The sequence below is a fragment of the Rhinoraja longicauda genome, chromosome 4 (genome assembly GCF_053455715.1).
Source record: "Rhinoraja longicauda isolate Sanriku21f chromosome 4, sRhiLon1.1, whole genome shotgun sequence".
Lineage (NCBI taxonomy): Eukaryota > Metazoa > Chordata > Chondrichthyes > Rajiformes > Arhynchobatidae > Rhinoraja > Rhinoraja longicauda.
In genome coordinates this window covers 39,495,266-39,522,837 of record NC_135956.1, presented here as the reverse complement: position 1 = coordinate 39,522,837, position 27,572 = coordinate 39,495,266, and the positions used below count along the sequence as shown (strand labels likewise).

The 27,572-nt window shown below is 43.9% G+C and overlaps 1 protein-coding gene across 1 annotated transcript in view; it reads right to left on the bottom strand.

The window, feature by feature from the left end:
* col22a1 (collagen, type XXII, alpha 1) overlaps positions 1 to 15,334 on the bottom strand; it is a 188,463-nt gene extending 173,129 nt beyond the window's left edge. Inside the window, exon 1 of the mRNA XM_078398602.1 lies at positions 15,247 to 15,334. Coding sequence (XP_078254728.1) covers positions 15,247 to 15,334 — 88 coding nt within the window. The remainder of the gene's footprint in view (positions 1 to 15,246) is intronic.
* Positions 15,335 to 27,572: the final 12,238 nt, after the last annotated feature.

Here is a 27,572-nt window from a genome sequence, read left to right as displayed (position 1 = left end):
TCTGATGCTACATTAAAGTTACTGTTAATCCTTACCTGGCATCTTGCCTGATTCCTGCTGCGTCCAGACCCACTACAGCATGTTGTTTTCACACTGTATGACTCTATGACTCTGTGACTCTATGATTGAGGGCTTTTGACCAGTGATGTGCCACAAAATAGGTGCTGGGTCTACTCTACAGCCACTTGTCAGGTACATTAACAATTTGGATTCTGAAGAAGGGTCTCGACCCGAAACGCCACCCATTCCTTCTCTCCAGAGATGCTGCCTGCCCACTGAGTTACTCCAGCATTTTGTGTCTACCTTCGACAGGATTTATATGACGGATATACTTAATGTAAGCAGATGAATAAAGAGAAATAAAACAAAACAAAAACAAATGATATCAAGAAAGAAGGAAACAAATATATATATTTGCTGTTCAGACCTCAGTTAAGCAATTTTACAGCTAAATACGTGTTTTTAAAATATAACCATTGCTGTAATATAAGAAGCATGAGTCCATAGAAAGATCTCACAGCAGCAATGTGATCAGTATCAGATAATTTGTCACACTGATATTGGGGTAAACTATCTGGTTCTTCTTCAAAATAGCACCATGGAAATATTTGCAACCACCTCATCTGAAAAGAAAACCACCCACTAACAAAGCAGCACCCTCTCAATACTGCATTATGATAACACTTTGGATAATGTACTGATATCTCTGGAGAAAGGACGTGAACCCATTCTGATTAACACATGACCAATGTCAACTGACAGCAAGGCAAACTTCCAGGCACTGAAGTAATCTCTAATAGCAGCTGTCAAGGACCAGGCTAGACACGTTTTAAGATATCGGACAAAGAGACATCCAAAATTGTCCTCTGTTTCAAATGAAAGAATAGGATGGGTGTCAGAGGTTATGGGGAGAAGGCAGGGGAATGGGGTTAGGGCGGAGAGATAGACCAGCCATGATTAAATGGTGCAGTAGACTCGATGGGCTGAACGGGCTAATTCTGCTCCTATCACTGAAGATCTTATGATCTTATGATCTTATGATCAAATGTTGAAACGCTTCTTTAATCCAGCCACTAATGGAGAAACTTGAGAACAGCAGGTCACTGTGGATGACAAATATTACATAGAGGCAGAGACATATATTAGACTTAGATGGTGTCTGGGCTTCGTGGAGAGCCTCCCAAGGGGCACTAGAAATTGTCTTCAGATGAGCCTTCAGATGAGCCTAGGAAATTGCCTAATGCAACGTTTAAGAATCAATTAGACAGGTACTTGGATAGGGCAGGTTTAGAGGGATATGGGCCAAACGCAGGCAAATGGGACTAGTGTAGGTGGGTTTGGGCAAGTTGGGCCGAAAGGACTGTTCCCGTGCTGTATGACTCTCGCTCACCTATTAATTGAGAGATTTAAGCAGATTCTAGAGAGGCTGCATGCTGATAGGTTTGTGGATTTGGATGTGTACTTCGGCTCCTTTTGGTTCTGCAAGTTAGACTATTTTATGAAGATGTGAAACATAGTTGTAATTGGTGGCCTGAGGCTGATAGAATCCCAAGCCTGAAGCCTGAGGATCGACACAAATAGCTGGAGTAACTCAGCGGGCCAGGCAGCATCTCTGTAGGAAACAAAAAGGCAGGTTTGCTGGTGCTACACGTGTGGGTTTAAACTAAATAGTGGGGGGGGGGGGGGGGGGGGGAGGGGTTCGCAAATTGGGAGTATAAAGATGGAGTTAAAGGGGAAGTGAATACAGGAAAAGTTACAAAAGACTCCCAAATTAATGGGAAGGAAAGTTTGAGAAAGGATAAGAGAGTATGGTCAGAACCAATAGTGAACGGTGTGAGAGGGGAGGTGAATATCAAAGTTAAAGTGTTGTATTTGAATGTGCAAAGTATAAGAAATAAAATGGATGAGCTTGAGGCTTTGTTAGAAATTGGCAAGTATGATATTATGGAAATTACAGAGACATGGCTGCCAGAGGACCAGGGCTGGGAACTGAATGTTCAGGGGTCTATGTCCTAGCGAAAAGACAAACAGATGGGAAGAGGGGGTGGGGTAGCTCTGTTGGTAAGGAATGAAATTCAGTCCCTTGCGAGGGGTGACATAGAATCAGATGTAGAGTCAGTATGGATAGAACTGAGGAATTGTAAGGGTAAAAAGACCCTAATGGGAGTTATCTATAGGCCCACAAACAGTAGCCTGGATATAGGGTGCAGTTGAATCAAGAGTTAAAATTGGCATGTAGCAAAGAGTGGGGGGAGAGGAGGGGGAGCTCTCCTAAAGTCTACAATCAGTTCCACTGTCTTAAGAGCATTGAGCTGCAGATTGTTGCATTGGCACCAGGACACCAGCTGTGTCACTTCCCGTCTGAAGACAGATTCCTCCCCATCCTGGATCAGTCCAATCAGGGTAGTGTCATCCGCAAACTTGAGGAGCTTGACAGAGAAGTCTGTGGAGGTGCAGTCATTGGTATAGAGAGAATAAAGGAGAGGGGAGAGTACGCAGCCTTGCGGTGCTCCTATGCTGAGGGTCTGCGGGTCCGAGATGTGCTTTCCCAGCCACACATGCTGCTTCCTGTCTGTCAGGAAGTTGATGATCCATTGACAGAGGGGTCCTGATCTGGGTGGCCTTGTACATCAGTCACTGAAAGTAGGCATGCAGGTACAGCAGGCAGTGAAGAAAGCTAATGGCATGTGGCCTTCATAACAAGAGGAGTTGAGTATTGGAGCAAAGAGGTTCTGCGGTTGTACAGGGCCCTGGTGAGACCACACCTGGAGTATTGTGTGCAGATTTGGTCTCCAAATTTGAGGAAGGACATTCTTGCTATTGAGGGAGTGCAGCGTAGGTTCACGAGGTTAATTTCCGGGATGGCTGGACTGTCATATGTTGAAAGAATGGAGCGAATGGGCTTGTGTACACTGGAATTTAGAAGGATAAGAAGGGATCTTATTGAAACAAATAGGATTATTAAGGGATCGGACACACTTGGGGCAGGAAACATGTTCCCGATGTTGGTGAAGTGCAGAACCAGGGGCTACAGTTTAAGAGTAAGGGGTAGTCCATTTAGAACGGAGATGAGGAAGCACTTTTTCACCCAGAGAGTTGTGAATCTGTGGACTTCTCTGCCTCAGAAGGCAGTGGAGGCCAATTCTCTGGATGCATTTAAGAGAGAGTTAGATAGAGCTCTTCAAGATAGTGGAGTCAAGGGATATGGGGAGAAGGCAGGAACGGGGTACTGATTATGGATGATCGGCCATGATCATAGTGAATGGCAGTGCTAACTCAAAGGGCCGAATGGCCTACTCCTGCACCTATTGTCTATTGCCTGTTGAATAGGTGACGTTTTGCATCAAGACACTTCTTCAATTGGGTGCCTAATGGTAGCTAATATAAATGAGTCTTCAAGTCATTAGACTTGATACTAACCTGATACTACTTACTGGGACCAATACCTGGCTAGTGTGACCCCAGAAGATGTCTCAAAACATCAAGGTGACCCTGGGACTTTGGTCATCAGCAGCTATCCCACTGTTACATCGATAAACTTTGCATGTGTGTTATGCCTGAAGAAGGGCACAATGTATACCAATGTATATCAGACCCGCAATTAAAAGGAAAAAAAACAAAAGTAGAAGCTGGAAGACAGATTCTGCATTCACGATTACTCAAGCTGATTATGTCTGCTATTCAAGTATTAGCCTTGTGAGCAATCAAAGAATAAACGGGTAGGCAGGTATACTACCAGATGTACCACAAAGACAGCAGGCCAATCGGGGGTGTTTCAAATGGTTTCCGTGTCACCCTTTATCAGGGAATGCATAATTAAACCTGCATTTATACCACCCACCTGCTGCTTACCAAAAAGCACTAAAAAGGTGTCTGACAAAGCTGGGGGAGAGAATCTGGCAGAGGACTGCCCTCCCCACCCCCACCCCACCTCACCAACCCACCTCACCAACCCCAGTTCACCAGCCACCATGTTTCAAAGCATCCCACAATGCACCATGAGAAGAGGCACAGGGGTGGCACGGTGATGCAGTGGTAGAGTAGCTGTCTTACAGCACCAGAGACCCGGGTTAAATCCTGACTACAGAGTTTGTACATTCTCCCTGTGGCCACATGGGTTTTCCCCAGAGCTCCGGTTTCCTACCACACTCCAAAGACGAACAAGTTTGTACGTTAATTGGCTTAGGTAAAAATTGTAAATTGGCCCTCGTGTGTAGGATAGTACTAGTGTATTGGGATCGCTGGTTGGTGCAGACTCCGTGGGCTGAAGGGCCTGTTTCCGTGCTGTATTTCTAAAGTCTAATGTGTAAACACTAAACAATAAGCATGTGAGTGAGGTTTGGAAGGATAACGGTGCCTGCAGAAGAGGATCCAGCGGAATATAGCTCATGAACAAGGAGAGATTAATTGGAGCAGAAATTAAAGTAGATCATGCTAGAACCACCCCGTTCATCAGGCAGAATCTATATAAATAAAAATAAAGTGAGCATTTCAGGTAAAAGATCCTTTGTCATTTCTGAATGTTTCTAGCGTTTTTTGTTTTTAGTTCACAGCTTACTTTTTTTTTTGATTGCCAGTTTTAGATGGTATAGAATTCACTAAATCTGAAAGTACTTTTTATTGAAAATGACATTGTCATATACAATGCTGTATGGTAAAGCTAGCAGTGAAGGATAAGATATACTGTAGATGGGCTCATCTGGATTGCCATAACGTTAGATGTGTTGATATATTTATGCTGGTGAAAAGGTTCAAAGAGCAAGTGAAGTTAGATTTTGGAGAAAACGGAAACATGTGCTTCAATTTCCAGTCTCATAATATTTTATACAAAGAGGATATATTGAAAGGGCGTTATCTACTATTTCACGGATTCCATGTTCCTCGCCTTTTTTTGTAGCCATGTGTCCAGGAATTGGATTGCAAATATTTCTTTGATGCTTCAACATGTTATAATGAGTACAAACACCCAAATGGATTCCACCTCAAAAAAAAAATTCAACTGAAAATCTCATGAAAGTAATTTACATCCAAAGCAGGGCTTGGAGAGTTCCTGACCTGACCTCAATTAATTTTGTCCCTTTTCCTGTTACTCTGCCATGAGAGAAGGGTGCCATTCTTATAGCTACAATCTCCAGACCAACCAGACAACTGCCACACACTTGTTGGCTTGCATAAGAAGACAGATGCTGAAGGAGAGAGAGAGATAGCTCCATTATTTACTCAAAGGGATATTTAGACTAAGTCAACAAGATATATTCTTGTAGTCTGTTCCTCTACGCCAGAGACCAGATCAGTGGGTTCTGCGCAAGGAACTTCCATGGAGAAGCCAAAGTTGCACAATGCAGCAATGAGGAAAGACATTTCACAAGGCATGCCAAGGTGGTCATTCCACCACTGTATTCACTGCCAAGGTGCAGACCTTCACTAATAAATTTATTTTATGCAGACTCTGTTCTTTAAATATGGTGCCAATCATCAGGAAACGGAGAGTTGTGGCAAGTCATTTAAGTATGTGGAGTACAGAATCATTCATCTCTATTTTAACCAGGCCAGCTGGATCTGAAAAGCCAATGTGAAGGAGGAGGCACAGGGACAGGTGTTACATCCCCTGCGGTTGCAGTGGAAAGTATCTGGGATGAAGGTAGTTTGGATGGGCAGGTGTGTGCGAACCAAAGAGTTGCAGAGGGTGCAGTCTCTGTAGAAGGTGGAAAGGGTTGCAGATGAGAAGATGTGACTGGTGGTGGGATCATGTTAGAGGTGGTAGATATATTTGCTGCTCCACTTAGCTATGGATTTCTCAAATAACCCATTGGGTGTCTCTGCAATTGAAAGAGTGAAATTTAAAACCGTTACCACTTCTGTTATCTCTTTGAAATCAATGCAAGAGTGCTATACAGTGGTTAAGGTACTAGACAAGCACTCAGCAGTCTGGGCTCTTAAACTGAAGACAATAATTCAAAACCCAGCAACACAGCTGTGGATAATAAATTCAAATATTGAAAGAAAATTTGGAACAAAAATCTGGCATTGCTAATAACAGCTAAACCTTGAAATTGTTGCATTACCCTAAAAACCCACTTAGTTTGTTAATTCTGTTCGGGACGAGAAAACTGTTGGCCATAGAGAGTCCAGTTTACATATAAATGTGACTCCAGACTCACAAATGCCATAGCCTCTAAATTGTCTGTAAACTATTCAGGGTTAATTAGTGTAATTGAAAAAAATGAAACCCCTCCATCCTCCTTTCTGAAAAAACACCATTCAGGAAAGAAGGCATTTTTCAGTGTTGGCAGTTGAAAGTAAATTATTTACTTTCTTTATGTGCACAAGGAATGTTGCAGCTGTTTGATAATTTTCTATGCTAAATTCAAAAGACTGTCAACAGCAATTCCTTACACAGCACAGCTCATCTCCATGGATCTGTCCTGACTGTTTCTTTTAACTACATGCAAAATCAGGAACAGAAAATAGACACATGAATACCAAAATCCAGCTTCAAGCAGCAATAATAAGCATCAGGAATTAGGATGCGTTGAGCTGGAAAGTTTCCATTCACTAGCATCATGGGGGCAGGAGTACAAATTCCTGTGAGGAGCTGTGTCACGATTTCATGGGAGTCAGTTTCACAGTAAAACCAGATCAGAGAGAGCGTTGCAACATTACCACTTGATTCCATGATGTGTTCCCTGTCAGTGCATCTTCCTGTTAGGAGGATACAAGGCCAGAACCAGTGAAGGAGGAGATAAAGATATGAATTTATAAAATGTAGGGCATCCTAAAGCACTTTGCAACTGGGGAGACACATTGAAATGAAGCTTACTATTTCAATGTAGGAATGCAGTGTTATCAGGCAACTGAACCATCCTACCATCCTACCAATGAGAGAACAGTCCTATGCCACTATCTACCTCATTGGAGACCCGCAGATTATCTTTGATCAGACTTTACTGGACATTATCTTGTGCTGAACATTCATGTTATTTTCTTTATCATGTATCTGTATAGTGTGGATGGCTCAATTGTGATCAAGTCTGGTCTTTTCCACTGACTGGTTAGCATGCAACAAAAGCTTTTCACTGCAGCTCGGCACACATGACAAGAAAATAAACTAAACTAAACTAATCTAAACTAAACTACACTAAGCTAAACTAAACTAATTTTGGGAAAAACAAAATCTCTCAACACTGACAATAGTGAACAGATAAACAGTTTGTCTCATATTCAATGAGTGAGAAAAAATAATAGAATCCATACTATTATTTGAAGTGAAACCATGTCTTTTATGCCCATCTGAAAAATTAGGTTGAAATCTTGTTTCAATAAGGCGCATATAGTATTCTTGCTTTCTTTGCTCGGGCATTGAGCGTAAGCATCAGGTTGCAACTTTATAGGACTTTGGTTAGGCCATATTTGGAGCATTGCACTCAGTTCTGGTTGCCCACAATACAGGAAGAGTGTGAAGGCTTTGGAAAAGGAACAGAATGAAGGCTGGATTAGTGGGTATTAGGTACAGAGAGAGTTGGACAGACTTGGATTGTTATCTCTGGAACACCGGAGGTTGAGGGACTCTGGCAGCAGTAAGACAGCAGCTCTACCACTATGCCACTGTGCCACCCCTGCACTGAGGAACTCCTGGAGTGAAGTCATCGACTGGGTTGATTAACCTCTGACAACCCCAACTGCCTTCCCTTGTGCAAAGTGTGACTCCATTAGAGTGTTTTTCCCTTCATGTCTATTGACATTAACATTACCACCATTTGTAGATGCTACACTCCATTACATATACCCTTGATGTCAAGGTCAGTCAGTCTCACCTGGAATTTAGTTATTTGATCTATGTTAGGACAAAGCTTGTGGTAGATCATTCCGAGCAGTACACCAAATTATAAATTTCCTGATCATTGAGAGTAGACTACTTGGCCTTTAAATTGCTGACTTGAGTTTTTCCTGCTTTTTATAAACTGGTCAAACTTTGGCAATTTTCACATGGCCAAGTGTGATGAAAGCCAGAGATGAAAGCCAGTCTTGCAACAAAACCTAGTCCTGACGTACAGTGGTCACGGTGGCACAGCGGTAGAGTTGCTGCCTTACAGTGAATGCAGCACCGGACACCCGGGTTCGATCCCGACTATGGGTGCTGTCTGTGCGGAGTTTGTACATTCTCCCCGTGACCTGCGTGGGTTTTCTCTGAGATCTTCGGTTTCCTCCCACACTCCAAAGACACACAGGTTTGTAGGTTAATTGGCTTGGCAAATGTAAAAATTGTCCCCAGTGGGTGTAGGATAGTGTTAATGGGCGGGGATCGCTGGTCGGCGCAGACCCGGTGGGCTGTAGGGCCTGTTTCTGCGCTGTATCTCTAAACTAAACTAAAAAGCTGTGTTAGAACACAAGTTTTCAGCACTGCAGCTGGGATGTTCTCTAGACCCTAAGCCTTGGCTGTATCCAATGACCACAGCCATCTCTTCATAACATTTTGGATGGATCAAATAGCTGACAATTGGTTTAAACGATGGTGGTGATTTCATGGATTATTGATTTGGATTTAACATGGCTGCAATTTATTAGCTTTGCTTTTGGTGTTCATGTGTTGAGCCCTGACATAGTTGAGGACGGGGATACTCTTGGTGTATCTTCCTCCCATTAGCTGTTTAATTGTCCACCATCATTGATGGCTTAATGTGGTCAGACAACAGAGATATGATCTGATATGTTGGCTGGGAGTTCACTCCACTCTGTCTATTGCCTGCTATCTTTGCTGCTTACCCTGCATGTAGTCCAGTGTTGTAGCTTCACTAGGAAAGCTGCTTATCTTTAGATATGCCAGGTGTTGCTTATGCACACCCTCAATGATTTAAAAATATAGATGCAAAAAAGTGGACATGTCCCCAAACTATTTTTATCAAATGAGTATGACTTCAAATTTTCAAGATGGAGATGGAAAGGTATCCTGTGATATGAGTAAAGGAGAGTAAAAGGAATTGAAGAACATTAATTATAATCCAATGCAAGGTAAGACAATGCTGAAGTACAAAATATATATTTCTGTTGTTATTTTCTTAATAAAAAAGGTGGTCGCACTCTAGCTTTCGAATCACTTTTCCTAATGTTTAAAATATTTTCTATCAGTCTTGAAAGTGTATATTAAGGTATCCTGAAGAACGGCATCCTTTTATGTTACTTATAAATGAACAACAATGTGTTACACTCAAATTTGTTTGGAGTATGTGTTGATTCTTTAACTAGGATTGATTGGCAGCACAATTTATTTTCCAAGCTTTTAAAATAGAATAAAACAATGGTGCAAACATTATTGATCTAGATTTATGTTTAATAATGCCGCCTAAAGGCTAATTTTTCAACTTTGAACCTGCCCTTTTTGTATATGTTTGACTCAGCAAATGTAATTCCATTGAGCAGGGAACTCTGAACAAAAGTGAGGGTAACACCAGTGTCTGTGTGTTGTTATTCACTAAACCTTCCCCAAACCCAAAACAATTTCTATATCTCAGCCCTCTTTTTTTTCACTTTTCATTGCTGCTCCATTCAACTGCCACCCTCGCAAAATTGCTTCTGAAATCTTTTTCCTCTCAATGCCTCTCCCTTCTTAAAATCCACCAATCTGACCAAGTATTTAGTCACTAGTATTAACATCATCTTTCGTGGTTCGGTGTTAAACTTTGATTTATAAAGCTCCCAAAAAGCATTTAAATGTTTTAAATTAAAAAAATATATTTTACAGTGCCCTCCATAAAGACCCATCAATTATTTATTTGCCTCTGTACTCCACAATTTGAGATTTGTAATAGAAAAAAATCACATGTGGTTAAAGTGCACATTGTCAGATTTTAATAAAGGCCATTTTTATAAATTTTGGTTTCACCATGTAGAAATTACAGCTGTGTTTCAGGGCACCATAATGTTTGGGACACAGCAATGTCATGTAAATGAAAGGAGTCATGTTTAGTATTTTGTTACATATCCTTTGCCTGCAATGACTGCTTGAAGTCTACGATTCATGGACATCACCAGTTGCTCGGTGTCTTCTCTGGTGATGCTCTGCCAGGCCTGTATTGCAGCCATCTTTAGCTTATACTTGTTTTGGGGGCTATTCCCCTTCAGTTTTCTCTTCGGCATATAAAAGACATGCTCAAATGGGTTCAGACTTGGCCACTCAAGAAATGACAATTTTTTAGCTCTGAAGAGCTCCTTTGTTGTTTTAGCAGTATGTTTGGGATCATTGTCTTGCTGTAGGAATGAACTGCCGGCAATGAGTTTTGAGGCATTTGTTTGAACAGATATTGAACAGGCATTTGTTTGAACAGATATTGAACAGGCATTTGTTTAAGCAGATAGGATGTGTCTATACACTTCAGAATTCATTATGCTACTACCCTCAGCAGTTGTATCATCAATGAAGATAAGTGAGCCAGTACCTTCAGCAGCCATAACACCCCCACCACCGTGTTTCACAGATGAGGTGGTATGCTTTGAATCTTGGGCAGTTCCTTCTCTCCTCCATACATTGCTCTTGCCATCACTCTGATATCACTTTGTCTCATCTGTCCACAAGACCTTTTTCCAGAACTGTGGTTGCTCTTTTAAGTACTTCTTGGTAAACTGTAACCTGGCCATCCTATTTTTGTGGCTGACCAGTGGTTTGCATCTTGCAGTGTAGCTTCTGTATTTCTGTTCAAGAAGTCTTCTGCGGACAGTGGCCATTGACAAATCCACACCTGACTCCTGAAGAGTATTTCTGATCTGTCAGACTGGTGTTTGGGGATTTTTCTTTATCATAGAGAGAATTCTTCTGTCATCAGCTTTTTGGCCTGCCAGTCCCTTTGCGATTAGTAAGCTCACCAGTGCTCTCTTTCTTCTTAATGATGTTCCAAACAGTTGATTTTGGTAAGCCTAAGGTTTGGCTGATGTCTCTAACAGTTTTCTTCTTGTTTCTCAGTCTCGTAATGGCTTCTTTGACTTTCATTGGAACAACTTTGGTCCTCATGTTGATAAACAGCAATAAAAGTTTCCAAAGGTAATGGAAAGAAAGACTGGAGGAAAGAACAAAGATAATAGAGTGGAGCAAGATAGACCACTCCATCGAAATCACCTATACTGAAGTGTAGTACGCAAATGAGCCATTTTAGTAAGCAAAACCTGCTGTCCATTATGCCGCTCGCAGTGTAATCAGTGTTTTGGGGTAACAGTATGTGTGATGATACTATAAAAACGCAGAATATATCTCATCTATCAATTCACAGATTTTTGTTATTTTTCTTTTTAAATGTTTCTGCAAGTTTCTGCCTACTAAAATGGCGCCATGACATACTACGATTTTTAGGGTTGAGTGGGCTATCTTGCTCTGCTCTATTATATTTAGGAAAAGCTAGGTGCTGAGAGCTCTCCTATACCTGCATTAAGGAGGCAATTAAACACACCTAAGCAATTACAAACACCTGTGAAGCCATGTGTCCCAAACATTATGGTGCCCTGAAATTGGGGAACTATGTATGAACACAGCTGTAATTTCTACATGGTGAAACCAAAATGAAAAAAATGGCCTTTAATAAAATCTGACAATGTGCACTTTAACCACATGTGATTTTTTTCTATTGCAAATCTCAAATTGTGGAGTACAGAGGAAAATAAATAAATGATGGATTTTTGTCCCAAACATTGTGGAGGACACTGTATATGAAAAGTATGTTACCTGACGTATTAAAATCCTAAGTAAGCAAGTTTATATTTTTCTTCTTTTAATGACACTCTGAATTCATTATGTAACAGGATAATTAATTTCTGTAGATTACACCCTATTCCACCGGGTGGTGCCGACAGCGATGGCAACCTCGCCAACGATTTGTCTGTCTTTTCATCTTTTTTGTTATTTTTAGTGTGTTTTAAAAGTATGTGTTAATGTTCTCTGGTTTGTTTTATGTGGGGGGGGGGGGGGTCGGGGGAAACTTTTTTTCAATCTCTTACCTTGCTGGAGATGTGAATGTTTTCCAGATCGTATCTCCGGTCGCTCTGCGGCCTAACATCATGGAGCTGGAGGCCTTGCTCAAGACTGACTTTGAGCCCCACCGCCGGGCCATGGACTTACTATTGGAGCCTGCGATCCCTCGCCTGGGATCAACGCTCCAACCGCGCGGCCTGCGGATTTCAACATCGAGGACCTCGCAGTCTCAGTTAGAGACTGATGTCGGGAAGCTCCAAAGTCACAGAAGGTTCGACCAGCCCCGACCCGTGGTCTGATCGCCCAGCATGGGGGATCTGAGATCCCCACAATGTGGGAGCTTGATCAACCCGATGCGGAGGGCTCAAACGCTGGCTACGGGAGCCAAGATCGTCCCGTCAATGGAAGGTTCGAGGCCCCCGACCGTGGGAGAACAAAGAAGAGAAGAGATTGATCTTCTTTTCGCCTTCCATCACGATGAGGAATGTGGAGGAGTCACTGTGGTGGATGATTATGTTAAAGTATATTTTGTGTGTTTTGTTGCTTTTTATTGGTTTGATTGTATGGCAAATCAAATTCCTCGTATGTTGCAAAACATCCTTGGCTAATAAAGTATGATTATGATTATGATTATGATTATGGATGCAGAATCCATGCTTGTATCCCTCTAAGCCTATCCTATCTATGTACCTATCTCAACTACCTCCTCCAGCCACTCGTTCCATATACCTACCACCCTTTGTGTAAAAAAGTCACCCTCAGGTTCCTATTAAAGCTTTCCCCCCTCACCTTAAACCTCTGTCCTCTGCTTCTTGATTCCCCTCCTCTGGGCAAAAGACTGTGCATTTACCCGATCTACAGTATTCCTCTCATGATCTTGCACACCTCTATAAGATCACCGCTCATTCTTCTATCCTCAAAAGAATAAAGTCCTAGCCTGCTCAACCTCTCCCGATAGCTCAGGCCCTCGATTCCTAACAATATCCTCGTAAATCTTTTCTACACCCTTGTCTAATATTAACATCTGCAGTCTCTTGAGTCAGGTGAGTTTCCTGGATGCTATGCTTTCGCCATGAAAGATCACTGCTCACATCATTTGCATGTTGTATGATCTGGGTGTATATATCTCTTGTGATTCATAAAGAAGTCCAGCTTATCAATGAAAATCTAAAACATCATCACAGTGCAGTCTATCGTTCTCTGAGCCCTTTGGAAGTTTGCAATCTTGGTAAATCCTACAGAGTCCATTGGCTTCTGTTCACAGAGAAGGCAGTCACACCTTCCAGAGTAGAGATACCAATAATGTTCCCTGAACAGCAGTTTGTTGCAACTTGTGAATTATTGTAAATAGCTGTAACCTCACCATTGCTGTTTCACAGCTTCAGTGATTCAAATTTGATCCTGACCTCGAATGCAGTCCGTGTGGAGATTGTATGTTTCCCTGTGATCATATGGGTTCCTCCAGCTGCACCAGTTTCGTGCTACATCCCAAAGATGTGCAAGATGGTAGTTTAATTGCCCACCGTGACTTGCCCCTAACGTCCAGGTGAGTGGTAGCATATGGGGAGAGTTTATAGGAATGTGGGAAAATGAAATGGGGATTAGTGTAGAATTAAATGGGTACTTGAGAGTTTGCATGGACTCAGTGTTCCAAAGGATCTGTTTCTGCAGATAGACGCAGTGCTGGAGTAACTCAGCGGGTTAGGCAGCATCCCTAGAGAACAAGGATGGGTGATGTTTTGGGGCGGGACCCTTCTTCAGACTCTGTGCTGCGCTGCACAACCCTAGCTTTTGTACCTTTATTATTGAACCCCATTGCTGATTTCAAAAACAATTCTGCACAATTTATTCTTTTCATAATCTTCCTGTAAATGCATAGTTAAAACTACACATAAGTTAACGACAGCAGTTTAACTGTACAAATTAAACATTACCTATTTGTTTTTAAATTTCATCTGCAGAGATACAGCTAATTATATCATTCTTTTTTTACGATGAAATCGGCTTTGGCTACCACATATTACTACCCTGCATCTGCACACATTGGTCTCTCTGTTCATTTAAATTCAGACTATTTATGGTGCATTTCTTTCCCTATTTTTAACTTACAAAATATATTACTTTACAGCTTGGAAACTACAGAGCCTATTTTGATGGGAGTAGTGGTGGAAGCTAGACCACAAGCAGTGAACCACAAGTACTGCACCCAGTCACACTGTGAGCTTAGCCTAATTTAAGATACGGTAATATTCATATGGTGTTCTTTAACATTTTAGGACATCCAAAAGAATTTCATAGACAATCCAGTGGCTTTCAAGTTGCTGCAACTGAAGATTTGCAACCCCAAATTCCCTTTAACAGAGAAAGTGCCAGATAATTTACTTTTGATAAGGTTGAAAGGTAAAGGTAAATATTGATCAATACACTTGCAAGTCCTCCTTTGGTTTTCTTCAAATAGTGTGGTGGAACCTTTGAAATTCAGCAGAAAGTTTCTCAGGGAAAAGCCAGCCAATGTGATATGATGGGTGCAGTTCTGGATGAGCTAGAATAGAGAGGCCTGGAGTATGTGGCCATTAACTTTGAGGATGAAAGGGCAAGTTAAGAAAACCATACAGATCCAACACTTTATAAATAGAGGCCCAAATAGAAAAACTAAAAAGTTATGGTGAACCTTTATAAAACACTTACTAACTTACACCAGCAATTTGCATCACATTCTAGGCATCACATAGGCAAGATGCAAGATGCAGAAGAAGATTTACTTCAATGGTTCCAGGAATGAGTGACCTAAATTGCAAGTAAAGGCTGGAAAAGCTGTGCCATAGGATTGAAGCTTGAAGATTGAAGATTGAACTCCATAGTTCAAAGAGGAGATCAGAATGTTCAAAATAATGAGGTGTCCGAACAAAGATAAAGTTTTACCACTCTCAACAGAAAGTTCAATAAGAGAGGAAAATGTTACATTATCAAGTGATACATGGTGTAAAAAGTTGCTTAAAATGGGAATTTCGAAGACTTTACACAATGGCTTTATTTTTAATCACGAACACTTGTTGGTTCAGGAAATCATGTAAAAATCGAATTAAATTAATATGTAAAAAAAAGTTGAATACAACAATGATGAACTGAACAAATACATATATTCAAAATACCCAAATTTTGAATAGGATGAAGTTTCTCTATTTTGTAATTACAACAACTTCGCAGGGATCTGAAGCAAAGGATACCTGAAAACAAAGGAGATTAATCATATCTGACTGGATGCAATTTTAATAATGAAATTGGCACCATACCTGCTCTTTCTGCAGTAATCTCCCCTCCAAACCATAATGACAGAACTACGATGACATATAACGCTCGAGACATAGCTCGAAGCACCATCCCTTTTTGTTGGTCAACAATATTAACCTGTAACAAAATAGAAGGAGATTAATTACTAAGTCATACATCAGTTCTGGATTGCTATTGAATGTACAGAAGACTAGCCAGGTGTCTTTTCTGTTCGGTATGTTCCCAATCTGATCAATTTAGCTTGGCATCATGTTCGGCACAGACATTGTGGGCTGATGGTCTGTCGCTGTGCTTACTTTTCTATCTTCTATGTTCCAAGTAATCTTCTGTGAATCACAGACTTTTAGACTTTACACTTTAGACTTTAAACTTTGGAGATACATCGTGGAAACAGGCCCTTCGGCCCACTGAATCCATGCCGACCATCGATCACCCATATACTAGTTCTATCCTACACACGAGGGAATATTTACAGCAGCCAATTAACCTACAAGCCTGTACGTCTTCAGTGTGGAAGGAAACCAAAGCACCCAGAGAAAACCCACGTGGTGACAAGGAGAACATACAAACTCCATGCAGACAGCACCCATAGTCAGAATTGAACCCAGGTCACGAATACGGGTGCTGTAAGGCAGCAGCTCTACAGCTGTGCCATTGTATCGCCCTATTAGACTTAATTTGACATTTTAATGTATTTTCACTCTGTCTCCTCTCTTAAAGATTTAATAGATTATTCTACCTTTCTTCTTTTGAGAAAAAAGAAATACAGATATTTCCTTAAATGAGATTAACCGAAATGAGTTGGGACAGTGATCGCATAAACAGCTTTGAAGAAAGTTCCCTCCTTTTTGGTTGAGCTAATAAACAGAGCAAGGTTAATACCATAAGCATCTGGAATGTCTAATAAAACCCCCCAGAAAATGCTACATTTACTCAGCAGGTCAGTCAGTACCCGCAGAGATAGTATCAGAGTTTATATTGCAATTTGCCAAATTTTCAACAGAACTAGAAATACATGTTTTAAGATGCTGGGAAGGTAAGGATGAGAAGGAGCAAATCAGATGCTTTGACAACAGATAACCTGGTGTTTCCTTAGCTTACATCAAAAGTGTAGGAGACCAAGAACAGATGTTTCATAGTGGGAGTGGGGTGGAGTGTTAATGTGACATGGTCACATGGCCTGTTTGGAACAGCTCTGCCAACTGATCACCAAATGTAAAGGAGACCACACTGTGACAAGGGAATGAAAAGGAGATAAAATGGCAGCTCCAGCATCTGCACGGCAAAATGTACTGGGGAGATGGACAGAAAAACATGTAGACGAAATAACGAACCAACATGTTGGTGAGGGAATGATCAATTTGATTGCTGAAGTGGGAGAATTAGGCACCACAATGTCACATTGGTGGAGCTGCTGCCTCACACTGCCAAAGACCCAGGTCCAATCCTGACCTCGGCTGCTGTCAGTGTGGAGTTTACACGTTCTCGCTTTGACAGCATGGGTTTCCTCCAGATGCTCCGGTTTCCTCCCATATCCCAAAGACGTGTGGGTTTGTGGGCGAATTAGTCTCTGTAAATTGCCCCTTGGCATTGGATGCGAAAGTGGGATAATATAGAACTAATGTGAATGGGTAATCGATCGTTGGCATTGATTCGGCGAGCCAAAGAGCCAGTTTCATGCCGTAACTTAAAACTAAACTTAAACTGAAGGTAAGCATCATTTGCTAGTCAGTAAGTCCCAGATTTATAACTAGTCAACGTAAGTTGGGGACTTCCATGGCTGAACCTAATGGTTCACTTTGCAACTGCAGGCCGTGACTAAGAGCATTAATTCCAATTAAATAAGAAAGTCTGGAAGGAAGTGCTGCTGCAGTTACATTATGGGACTAGTAACCCAAAGGCCTGAACTAACAATTCTAAACACACAAGTTCATAATTTACAATGGCAGCTGCCACTAACGGCACAGTGACACAGCGATAGAGTTGCTGTCTTACAGCACCAGAGACCCAGGTTCAAACCTGACTTCAGGTGCTGTCTGTACGGAGTTTACACATTCTCCCCGTGACCACGTGTATTTTCTTCAGGTGCTCCGGTCTCCTCCCACATTCCAAAGACCAAACAAGTTTGTAGGTTAATTGACATCCGTAAATTGCCCCTAGTGTGCAGGGTGCAAATTTGGGACAACATAGAACTAGTGTACAGGTAATTGTTGGTCGGTGCAAACTCAGTGGACTAAACAACTTTTTTTCCATGCTGTATCTCTAAACTAAACTGAAGTAAAAGACAGCTGTGGAATTTAAATTCTGGTAATTATCTGGAATTTAGAAAAAATATATAGTATCAAACTGCCACAAAATTACTTAATTACCATCCAGTTCCCAATGCCTTTTGGGGGAGAATAACTTCTACCCTTGCCCAGTCTGGTCTACATGTAGTTCCATGCCAGCAATAATGTGCTTCACTCATAAATGCTTCTAAAATAATCTATAAGCCATTTAGTTATAGTATTACGGTTGCATTATTTAAAAAAATCATGAATAAAACCCACAACAACTCGCCCAGAATTGATTAAGGCTCCAGATTTTGATAGCTCAGTCAACTTTGCAAATCCTCCTCACTAGACCAGTGATGGTCCTCGCTAAATAATATCGTACAGACAATGTGCCTGTCACCTCCATGACAATCCCTGCAAACAGGGCCGTCTTAACGCATGGGCCTGATGGGCACTTGCCCGGGGCCCCACGAGCATAGGGGCCCCATGCTGATCTGTGTATGTTAAGTGACTCGCAATAAATAAATACTACTTTAAAAATGTAGGTTCAATAAGTGCTTTTTTCGCAGCATTTTCGGTCCCTAAGTGTTTTTTTCGCAACATTTTCCATCCCTAAGTGCTTCTCACAGCGATCTGTTTCGCAACAATTAGCTCCCTAAGTGCTTTGCTTTTCCATCCCTAAGTGCTTCTCATTATTGGCACTTCTTGTTGGAAGTGCCAATAAAATAAATATATGTTTAATTTTATCGACCATTTACATTTTTATTCCTGTGAGTAGTTGTCGTAGGGGCCCCAGTACACTGCTTTGCCCGGGGCCCATAATGCTGTAAAGACGGCCCTGCCTGCAAATGTCTTGTCCTAATTGGTAGAAGAAGAGTTGGCACAGTTGTATTACAGGCAATCCTCTGCCATCCCCTGTTCTGAATATGTGTTACCGATGGGATAAGTCATTCGCAAGGGTTGACCTCTCAGCAAGCCCTCAGGGGAAGCCGTCGGGCCAGCGGACCTTGGCTGGACGCAAGACCTGGTGCAGACCATGGCCAAATGCAAGTCCAGGCATATTGGGGCCTGCTGGAGGTATCCGCCGAGCTGACCCATGCTCGGAGGAACTGGCAAACCGTGGGCTGGAAGGGGGAGCCACTGCTGCTCGTCCCACGAAGACTGGTGACCAGGAGGAGAGAGTTGACGATGACGACGGATGTGATGGGAGAGGAGCGACATCAGGAGGAGAGGAATGGGAACCTGGGTCTGGCTTCAAGGTTGGCTGCGGGAAGCGCCCCTGCAGAACCAAGATGGACGGACGAGGAGAAGAACGTCGGTTTGTAGGTCTGCCTGCAAGCCCCAGGGAAGGCAAAGGGCTGGAGGCCCGCAGCAGCCTGGGCCTTGCCTGAATCAGGCACTGCTCATAACAACTAGAGCGAGGACTGGGCTTTGAAAATAGTGCCAAAACATGGCATCTCTTGCAAGCTGCCTCAGTAGTCTATTTCTGTGCAGTTGCTAATGGGGGATGATATGGTTATACTCTACTGGATTGTTTGTAAGAAAAGAAGTATGTTTTCACTTTATCCTGAATCTGCACACTGTGGACAGCTTGATTGTAATCATGTATAGTATTTTCGCTGACGGGATAGCACGGAACAAAAATGCTTTTCTCTGTACATGTCACAATAATGAGCTAAACTAAACTAAACTAAAAATAAACCACATCCACTTCATCTCTTCTGCTAGTCATATGGTCAAAGAACCTCAGTTGAGCTGTCAAACATAATTTTCCTGCTGTGAATCTAATCTGACTCTGCTCAAAGCGTTACATCCTTCATTATAATTTCCAACTTTTCCCTTCCCACTAACAATAGGCTAACATGTCAGCCATTCCTTGTTATCTCTCTTCCCCTCTTTTCTTAAAGAGTGGAGTCTTGTTTGCTACCCAAGAATCAAGAGGAATAATTTCAGAATCCCCAGGAAAAATGGATGAAATAATCAAGGCTTAAAACAAGAAATAAAACTGCTCATGACATAGTAATAATTTATATTATTTCTGAACAGGAATCAGTGAAGTGGAACACTCCTAATAGGAAAATACGTGCTGATTTGTAACTTAATCTAAATTGGTGCTTGCATATCAGTGTCTGCAACTCACCTTTATTATTGCAGTTAAGATTGGTGGCCATCTATTTCCCCAGATTAACCAACATCCAGTGATTCTTAATCAGGGAAGTAAATGCACAGAAATAGCTCTTTTTCTTTCTACAAACCATATCCAATTTCATAGGTTTGCTTTATTTTTTTGGTTTATTTATTGTAGTGAAATGTACTGAGATGCAGTGAAAAGCTTTGTTTGCCTGCTATCCAGCCCAATCGTGCTATACAATCAAACCATACAGGTAGTGCAAAGAGAAAAATACCAGAATGCAGAATATAGTGTTACAGCATTATGGCATTACATCTACAGAGAAATTGCAGATAATGAAAAAGAAAAGTACAAGAGCCACAATGATGTTGGCTGAAGGATCAGGTCTACACCCTTAGCTTATGAGAGGACTGTTTATTAGTCTGATGACAGCAGAGAAGAAGACATTTCTTAATATGGTGGTACATGTTTTCAAGCTTCTGTATCTTCTTCCTGACAGGGGAGAAGAGGGAAACTGTTCTGCCCGATTTTCACAATCTATTGAGAGAGCTGTGGAATCATAGCTACCTATTATCATAACCAGAGCTCTCCTTTTCTCCAAACCAAGAAGTGAATGATAGGTATTACTTTGTTTTCTTCTTCTTCTTAAGCATCTCTTTGAATCGAGTCGGGATGGTGTGTGTTATGGAGAAGCTACAGATAGTGATCTTGCCCTTGGTGTCAGCGGTTGCAGATGTGAATGAACGAATGAATGTTTTATTGTCATATGTAAGAAGTCACAGTGATATTCTTGGTTTTGCATATCCAAGGTATGCAAAGAGTCACCACACAAAGGGTGCCGACAAAGGTACAAAGTGTCCTGCACTAGGTCCTCCTTTGTTCCCCCCTCTCCCCCTTATGGCAGTTCCCCTACGCTGGGATGTGGGAGTTGCTGTTGTGTAGCCTGGATGAGTAACAGTGGAGCATTTTGTAGATGGTAGACACTGCTACAACTATTGTGGCAAATTAAATAAAGAATTAGGATGGTGAATGGGATGCCAATTAAACTGACTGCTTTGTTTTGAATGGTATTAAGCCTCTTGTGAGTTGTTGGAGCTGCATTCATTCAAAGGAGTGACACTCCTATATTGTGACTTGTAGATGAACAAATGGGTTTAGGGCTCTCAGGAGGAGGGTCATCTAGGCAGAGTACCTACCCTTTGACCTGCTCTTGTAGCCACAGTATTTAGTGCCTGGTCCAGTTGGGTTTCTGGTCTTTGGTGACACCCTACTCACTTTTGCCAAGGATATTGATAATGGGGGAATTTGGTAATGGCAACGAGGGTAGGTGGTTAGACTTAAGAGGGTAGGTGGTTAGACTTACAAGGGTAGGTGGTTAGACATATGAGGGTAGGTGGTTAGACTTACGAGGGTAGGTGGTTAGACACACGAGGGTAGGTGGTTAGACTTACGAGGGTAGGTGGTTAGACACACGAGGGTAGGTGGTTAGACATACGAGAGTAGGTGGTTAGACATATGAGGGTAGGTGGTTAGATTCCTTTGTTGGAGTTGGTCATTCCCTACCATCTTTGTGATGTAAATTCTACTTAGGGCATCAGCTCATGGGCTACTTTAGTTGCTGAGATGTGTTGAATAGAATTTAACATTGTGCAATGGAATTTACCATTTCCATACTTAATGAATATCAATGCTGCCTTGATGTCCAAGGACAGTAAGTCTCACCTCTAAAGTTCAGCTTTTCAATCTAATTTTAGACCAAGGTTTGAAAGAGGTCAAGAGTCAAACTGACCTGACAACACACAAGCTGGTGCATGGTTGCTAGGTTACTGGTGGGTAAATGCTGCTTGTTTACACTGTTTATGATAGTAATGCCTATGATTCAGCATGAAACTGCCAACAATACCCAATAATTTGTGTAGGAAGGAACTGCAGATGCTCGTTTACACTGAAGATGGTCACAAAATGCTGCAGTAATTCAGCAAGACAGGCAGCATCTCTGGAGAGAAGGAAACGTCACTCATGCCTTTTCTCCAGAGATCCTGCCTGTCTCGCTGAATTACTCCAGCATTTTGTGTCTATCCTACCCAATGAGTTCTCCCTCAATGAATATGAGAACGCCCGTGCAAATGGCAAATATCTGAACTAAGAACAGACATGGCTGGAGATCCTTTCACACAAATCATAACTGCATTTTTTGTTTCTGCACTGCTGGCTATGGTTGCCAACTGTCCCGTATTAGCCGGGACATCCCGTATTTTGGGCTAAATTGGTTTGTCCCGTACGGGACCGCCCTTGTCCCGTATTAGACCCGGACACTGCAGAAAAAAACTGCAGATACTGGTTAAAATCGAAGGTAGGCACAAAATGCTGGAGTAACTCAGCGGGACGGGCAGCATCTCGGGAGAGAAGGAATGGGTGATGTTTCGGGTCGAGACCCTTCTTCAGACTAAAATACTTTTTAACTAAAATACTTTATTTCTGAGTGTTGTTTTGCACAAGCCAACCTTACCCTTCCCTCCCCACCCTCTCCCCAGCCCCACAACAGTCCCGACTGAGATTAAACGGCCCCTGTAAAGCACGACTCAGTTTGGGCAGGACGATCAGCGGGCGCGTTTCAGTCCCCGGCGCTGTGCGGGCCGCTCCATCCCACTGGTCGCTCCGCACTCCATTCCGGCTCAGTGACGCTTCCGGTCTGGCCAGCTCCGGCTTCTCCTGCGGCCACTCCGCCTCTTGCTCCTAGGGGGTCCCCTTGACGAAGCCCCAGTCCACGCTGATGGGCTGCCCGGCCAGCTCTGACCCGTTCAAACCCTCCATGGCCGCCTGCGCCTCCTTGTAGCCTAGGTCTCGTACTCCACCAGAGCGTAGCCCTTGAGGTAACCGGTGCACCGGTCCAGATTGAGGTGCAGGTTCTTGATCTCACCATACTCAGCAAACCTGTCGTGGATGTCCTCCTCAGTGGCTTCCTTGTGGACCCCCTTCACAAACAAGATCCACCCTCCACCGAGCGTTGAAGACCTGGCTCGTCGCCGTCTTGCTCCACGGAGTCGTAGTCTTCTCGCAGCCTGGATCAAGGGCCTTCCTCGGACCCAATTCTCGCCCCTTCCTCTTCTTTGCCTTCTCCTTCAGTTTGTGGATACTTTCGTCGGCCTCGTCGTCCATGGCAAAGTCCTTGCCGCCCGCCTCATGGAGGTCCAGCAGAAGATGGGTGACGTTTTTGGTCGAGACCCTTCTTCAGACTGAGGAAGTGTCTCGACCCAAAACGTCACCCATTCCTTCTCTCCCGAGATGCTGCCTGACCCGCTTAGTTACTCCAGCATTTTGTGTCTACCTCCGGACAGTGTAGGCCTGGAAGCCTGGGTGCTGCCTAACGGAGGTTGCATAGCAACCCGGCTTCCGGCCCGCCAAAGTCAGTTCACCATTGTCAATCTCTCATAATTTGGGTTCCAGATGTCATAACCATTCAATTGTTTTCACATGAATTGTTAATAGAATACTTAAAGGACTTCCACAATTTAATTTGAATGGGTTAAATTGTGGAAGTCCTTTAAGTATTCTATTAACAATTCATGTGATTTTGAATGGGTAGGGCTCATGTGGTCGACCTCCTTGTGGTGAGCGCTGTCAACTGACCCCAGTCAAGCGAATGACAACAAACAGAGGCAGCAGAAGCAGAAAAAAAACAGCTTGCAGCCCAAATGCAACCTCAGTCACTGCAGTTTGGCGCCAACCCGGAGCATGCGCCCTTCTTAGGCCGGGCACCTACGGATGTCGAACCGGATGGCATCACCCTGCTGCTAGCTGAATGCTGAATGCCTCACCAAGGCAAAGACCACCATCATTGAACATCTGCTACAGACCCACAAAGTAACACTGCAATCCTGCTCCAAGAGACTCACAAAAGTGACAGCTGCCACCTGAAGATCCCTGGTTATACCCTGGCTGCCTGCACTGAGAGCGACACCTACGGGATTGCCACTTTTGTAAGGAACACAGCAAAGTGGAAAGTGATTGCGATGTCCCCTCCTGACTCCGACATGGAATGGGCAGCAACGCAAGTCGAAGGTGTCACTGTCATCAATGTATACAAGCCACCTTCTACCAGGCTTCACAAAGACTCCATCCCCACCTTTGGTTGACCCTGCATGTACGCTGGAGACTTTAATTGCCACAGCACCACCTGGGGCTACCGTTCAACTAACCCAGATGGCGCTGCACTAGAAGACTGGGCCCCAGCCAGTGGCGTTCAACTCCTGTACGACCCAAAACAACCAGACAGCTTCTGCTCTGGCAGGTGGAACACCACTACCAACCCTGACTTGGATTTTGAAACCTGAATGGACCATCCCCACACCGTATCACCCTGGATCACTTCCCGAAATCACAACATCGCCCATCTCTGATAATCCTGGACAACCACATCGAGCCGAGCCGGTCCCAACCAAACCTGCGAAGAGGTGGAATTTTCGCAAGGCCAGGTGGGACCAGTTCACAAGTCTGGTGGACCTCTGGATCGATGGCCTTCCCAGCCCCACCCCCACCAACCTGGGCAATGCCTACTCAGCCCTCTGCAAACCCCTCATCAGAGCAGCAAACAGTTCCATTCCTCGCGGCTATCATCGCCGGTACATCCCCACATGGGACGAAGCGTGTGACACAGGCTACGACGCATTCCTGTACGCTGAGCCTGGCAAAGAGGCTGCCTCCAAGGCTGCTGAACTGACAAACTGCCTTGTTAAGAAGCGCAGAGAGCGGTGGGAAGAGACAGTCCAAGGAATCGACTTCACACACTCCAGTAAGGTGGTGTGGGAGACCTTCAATCGTCTCACCGGTACCCCCCCAAAGCATTGACCTGTCACGGCCAACTCCACCGCCCACCAGTTCCTGGCCAATGGCCACTCCAAAGACGTGGACAAGAACCATACCCGTTCTGCCAAACAGGAATCCACTAATCTTTGGATTGCTCCAGGCGCTGATGGGCACATGTCAGCACCCTTTTCCTCTGCAGAACTTTCTACTGTCATCTCTCAACTGAAATGTGGAAAAGCTCAGGGTCCTGATAACATCCCCCCAGAATTCCCGAAACACTGCGGTCCTAAATGTCTGGCCTGGCTCCGTGAGCTTTACTCCTCTTGCCTCATTGGTCAGTCCATTCCGAAGATCTGGCAGAAAGCCACCGTCATTGCGCTACCAAAACCAAACAAGCCTGCGGACGACCCAAGGAACTATCGGCCCATCTCACTCCTCTGTGTCCCGTACAAGCTTCTCGAACGGCTTCTCCTGGCCCGGCTCGATCCAATCATTGACCCTCAACGACCCGCTGAACAAACCGGATTTTGGCGTGGACGCTGCACCACCCACCAAATAGTCAAGCTGACCAATGACATTGAAGACAGTTTCGAAAAGGGTCACAAGGTGGGCATCACATTGGTGGACCTCACTGCCGCTTATGATACTGTATGGCACCAGGGTTTGATCTTGAAGCTCCTCCGAACCATCCCTGACCGTCATTTAGTGCGGTTCTTTGCCAACATCCTTGCCAACCGCAGTTTTGTACTCAAGACCAGCGATGGATAATCTAGCCGACAGCGACGCCTAAGAAACGGAGTCCCCCAAGGCTCAGTACTGGCCCTCATGCTCTTCAATCTCTATATCAGCGATCTGCCACGCACGACCTCGCGCCAGTATGGATACGCAGATGACTTGGCCCTACTGCACTCGGACAAGAGTTGATCAAATGTTGAGGATGTGCTCTCGGCGGATATGGAACTTGTCGCGAGCTACCTTAAGACCTGGAGACCAAAACTGAGTGTGGCAAAAACCACCACAACGGCCTTTCACCTGAACAACAAGGAAACTTAACGCCAGCTAACCGTCACCCTTAATGTGTCACCCCTACCCTACAACCCATTTCCTACATACCTCGGAGTGAAACTAGATCGGCAGCTGACCTACAAGCAACACCTTGAAGCTCTCCGTGCTAAAGTCTCAGCATGGAACAACCTCCTGCGTTGCTTGGCCAGATCGTCATGGGGCACCTGGACATCTACTCTTCGAACCAATGCTCTTGCACTCATGTACAGTGCCACTGAGTACGCCGCCCCAGCATGGTGCCACAGCGCTCATACCAGCAAGCTAGACGCCACCCTCAATGACACCATGCGGATCATCACTGGCTGCCTACGCCCTACTCCGACGGATCTACTGCCGGTGCTCACAGATATCGCACCCGCCAAGCTTCGCAGAGAGATCTTCACTCATAGGCTGGTGTGCAAGGCCCCATCGGATGCCAAACATCCTTTGCACCACCTCGCCCAGGATTCACAGCAACTGGGACCTCAACGCCTGTCATCTCGTCACCCTTTCTCCCGTCATGCAGTGACCCTCTGTGGCTCCGGTATCAACATACTAGGAGCATGGAGAACCGGCTGGGAACAGACATCGCGACCTCCTCAATTCACTGTCGCACCGAACACCACAGCCCCACCCGGCTCGGACATGCCCCGCAAAGAGTGGGTCGCCCTGAACCGGCTCCACACAGGAGTCGGCCGGTTCAATGCCAACATGCATCATTGAGGGTTGCGTTCATCAGCAGCCTGCATGTCTGGAGCAGACCAGCAAACAGCGCAGCACGTCATTTTCAACTGCACCGTCCTCCGTCCCCCTGGTGGAGGGGTAGATCTCACGGCCCTTGACAACAGAACATTGCACTGGCTACAGTGCCTGGAGGGCGTTACATAATTTCTGCTGCCTCAAACGCAAGAAGAAGATTTGAATGGGTGTGATGAGAAACTTAGATTAAATCTTGGCTCAGTAGGAAGATGATAGCTCACACCAGTATGTATGATCATGGTCGACATTGGAGGAGAGGTGACTTCCAAGGTACGGAGAGTGATCCACATTTTCCAGGTTGTTTCACCAAGTTGAATTGACAGTTCTTTCTGATGTGTCTCAGTTGGTGACGATTGGTAGATAACCTGAGTCTTCTTGGAGTTGATGGTAAATCCAAGTTTCGTGTATGCAGTGTTGAAGGTTGTCAGGATCTGTTGCAGATGATTTTCTGAGAGAGCTGCAACACAGCAATCATCTGCGTATTGGAACTCGATGAGGGAGCTCGTAGATGTCTTAGTCTTGGACTTGAGACGGGCAAGATTGAAAAGTCTTCTACTCCCAACTTAAAGAAAGCAAACGTAAAAGAGGCAGACAAAAGAAGAGATTCAAAGACGCCTTAAAAGTCAGCATGAAGAAATGTGAAATCGACATCAAACATTGGGAAACCAATGCCAAGGACAGGAAACTCTGGCGAACCATCATCCAAAAAGGGCGTGCAGCGTAGGTTTACTAGGTTAATTCCCGGAATGGCGGGACTGTCATATGTTGAAAGACTGGAGCGACTAGGCTTGTATACACTGGAGTTTAGAAGGATGAGAGGGGATCTTATCGAAACATATAAGATTATTAAGGGGTTGGACACATTAGAGGCAGGAAACATGTTCCCAATGTTGGGGGAGTCCAGAACCAGGGGCCACAGTTTAAGAATAAGGGGTAGGCCATTTAGAACAGAGATGAGGAAAAACTTTTTCAGTCAGAGAGTTGTGAATCTGTGGAATTCTCTGCCTAAGAGGGCAGTGGAGGCCAATTCTCTGAATACATTCAAGAGAGAGCTAGATAGAGCTCTTAAGGATAGCAGAGTCAGGTGGTATGGGGAGAAGGCAGGAACGGGGTACTGATTGAGAATGATCAGCCATGATCACATTGAATGGCGGTGCTAGCTCGAAGGGCCGAATGGCCTACTCCTGCACCTATTGTCTATTGTCTATTGTCTATAAAAAGGAACAGCAACCTTTGAAGCCAACAGATGTGCAGAACTAGAAGAAAAGAGAAGTAAACGGAAAGAGAGGCAGCAACAACCAAACCCCAGTCTGGC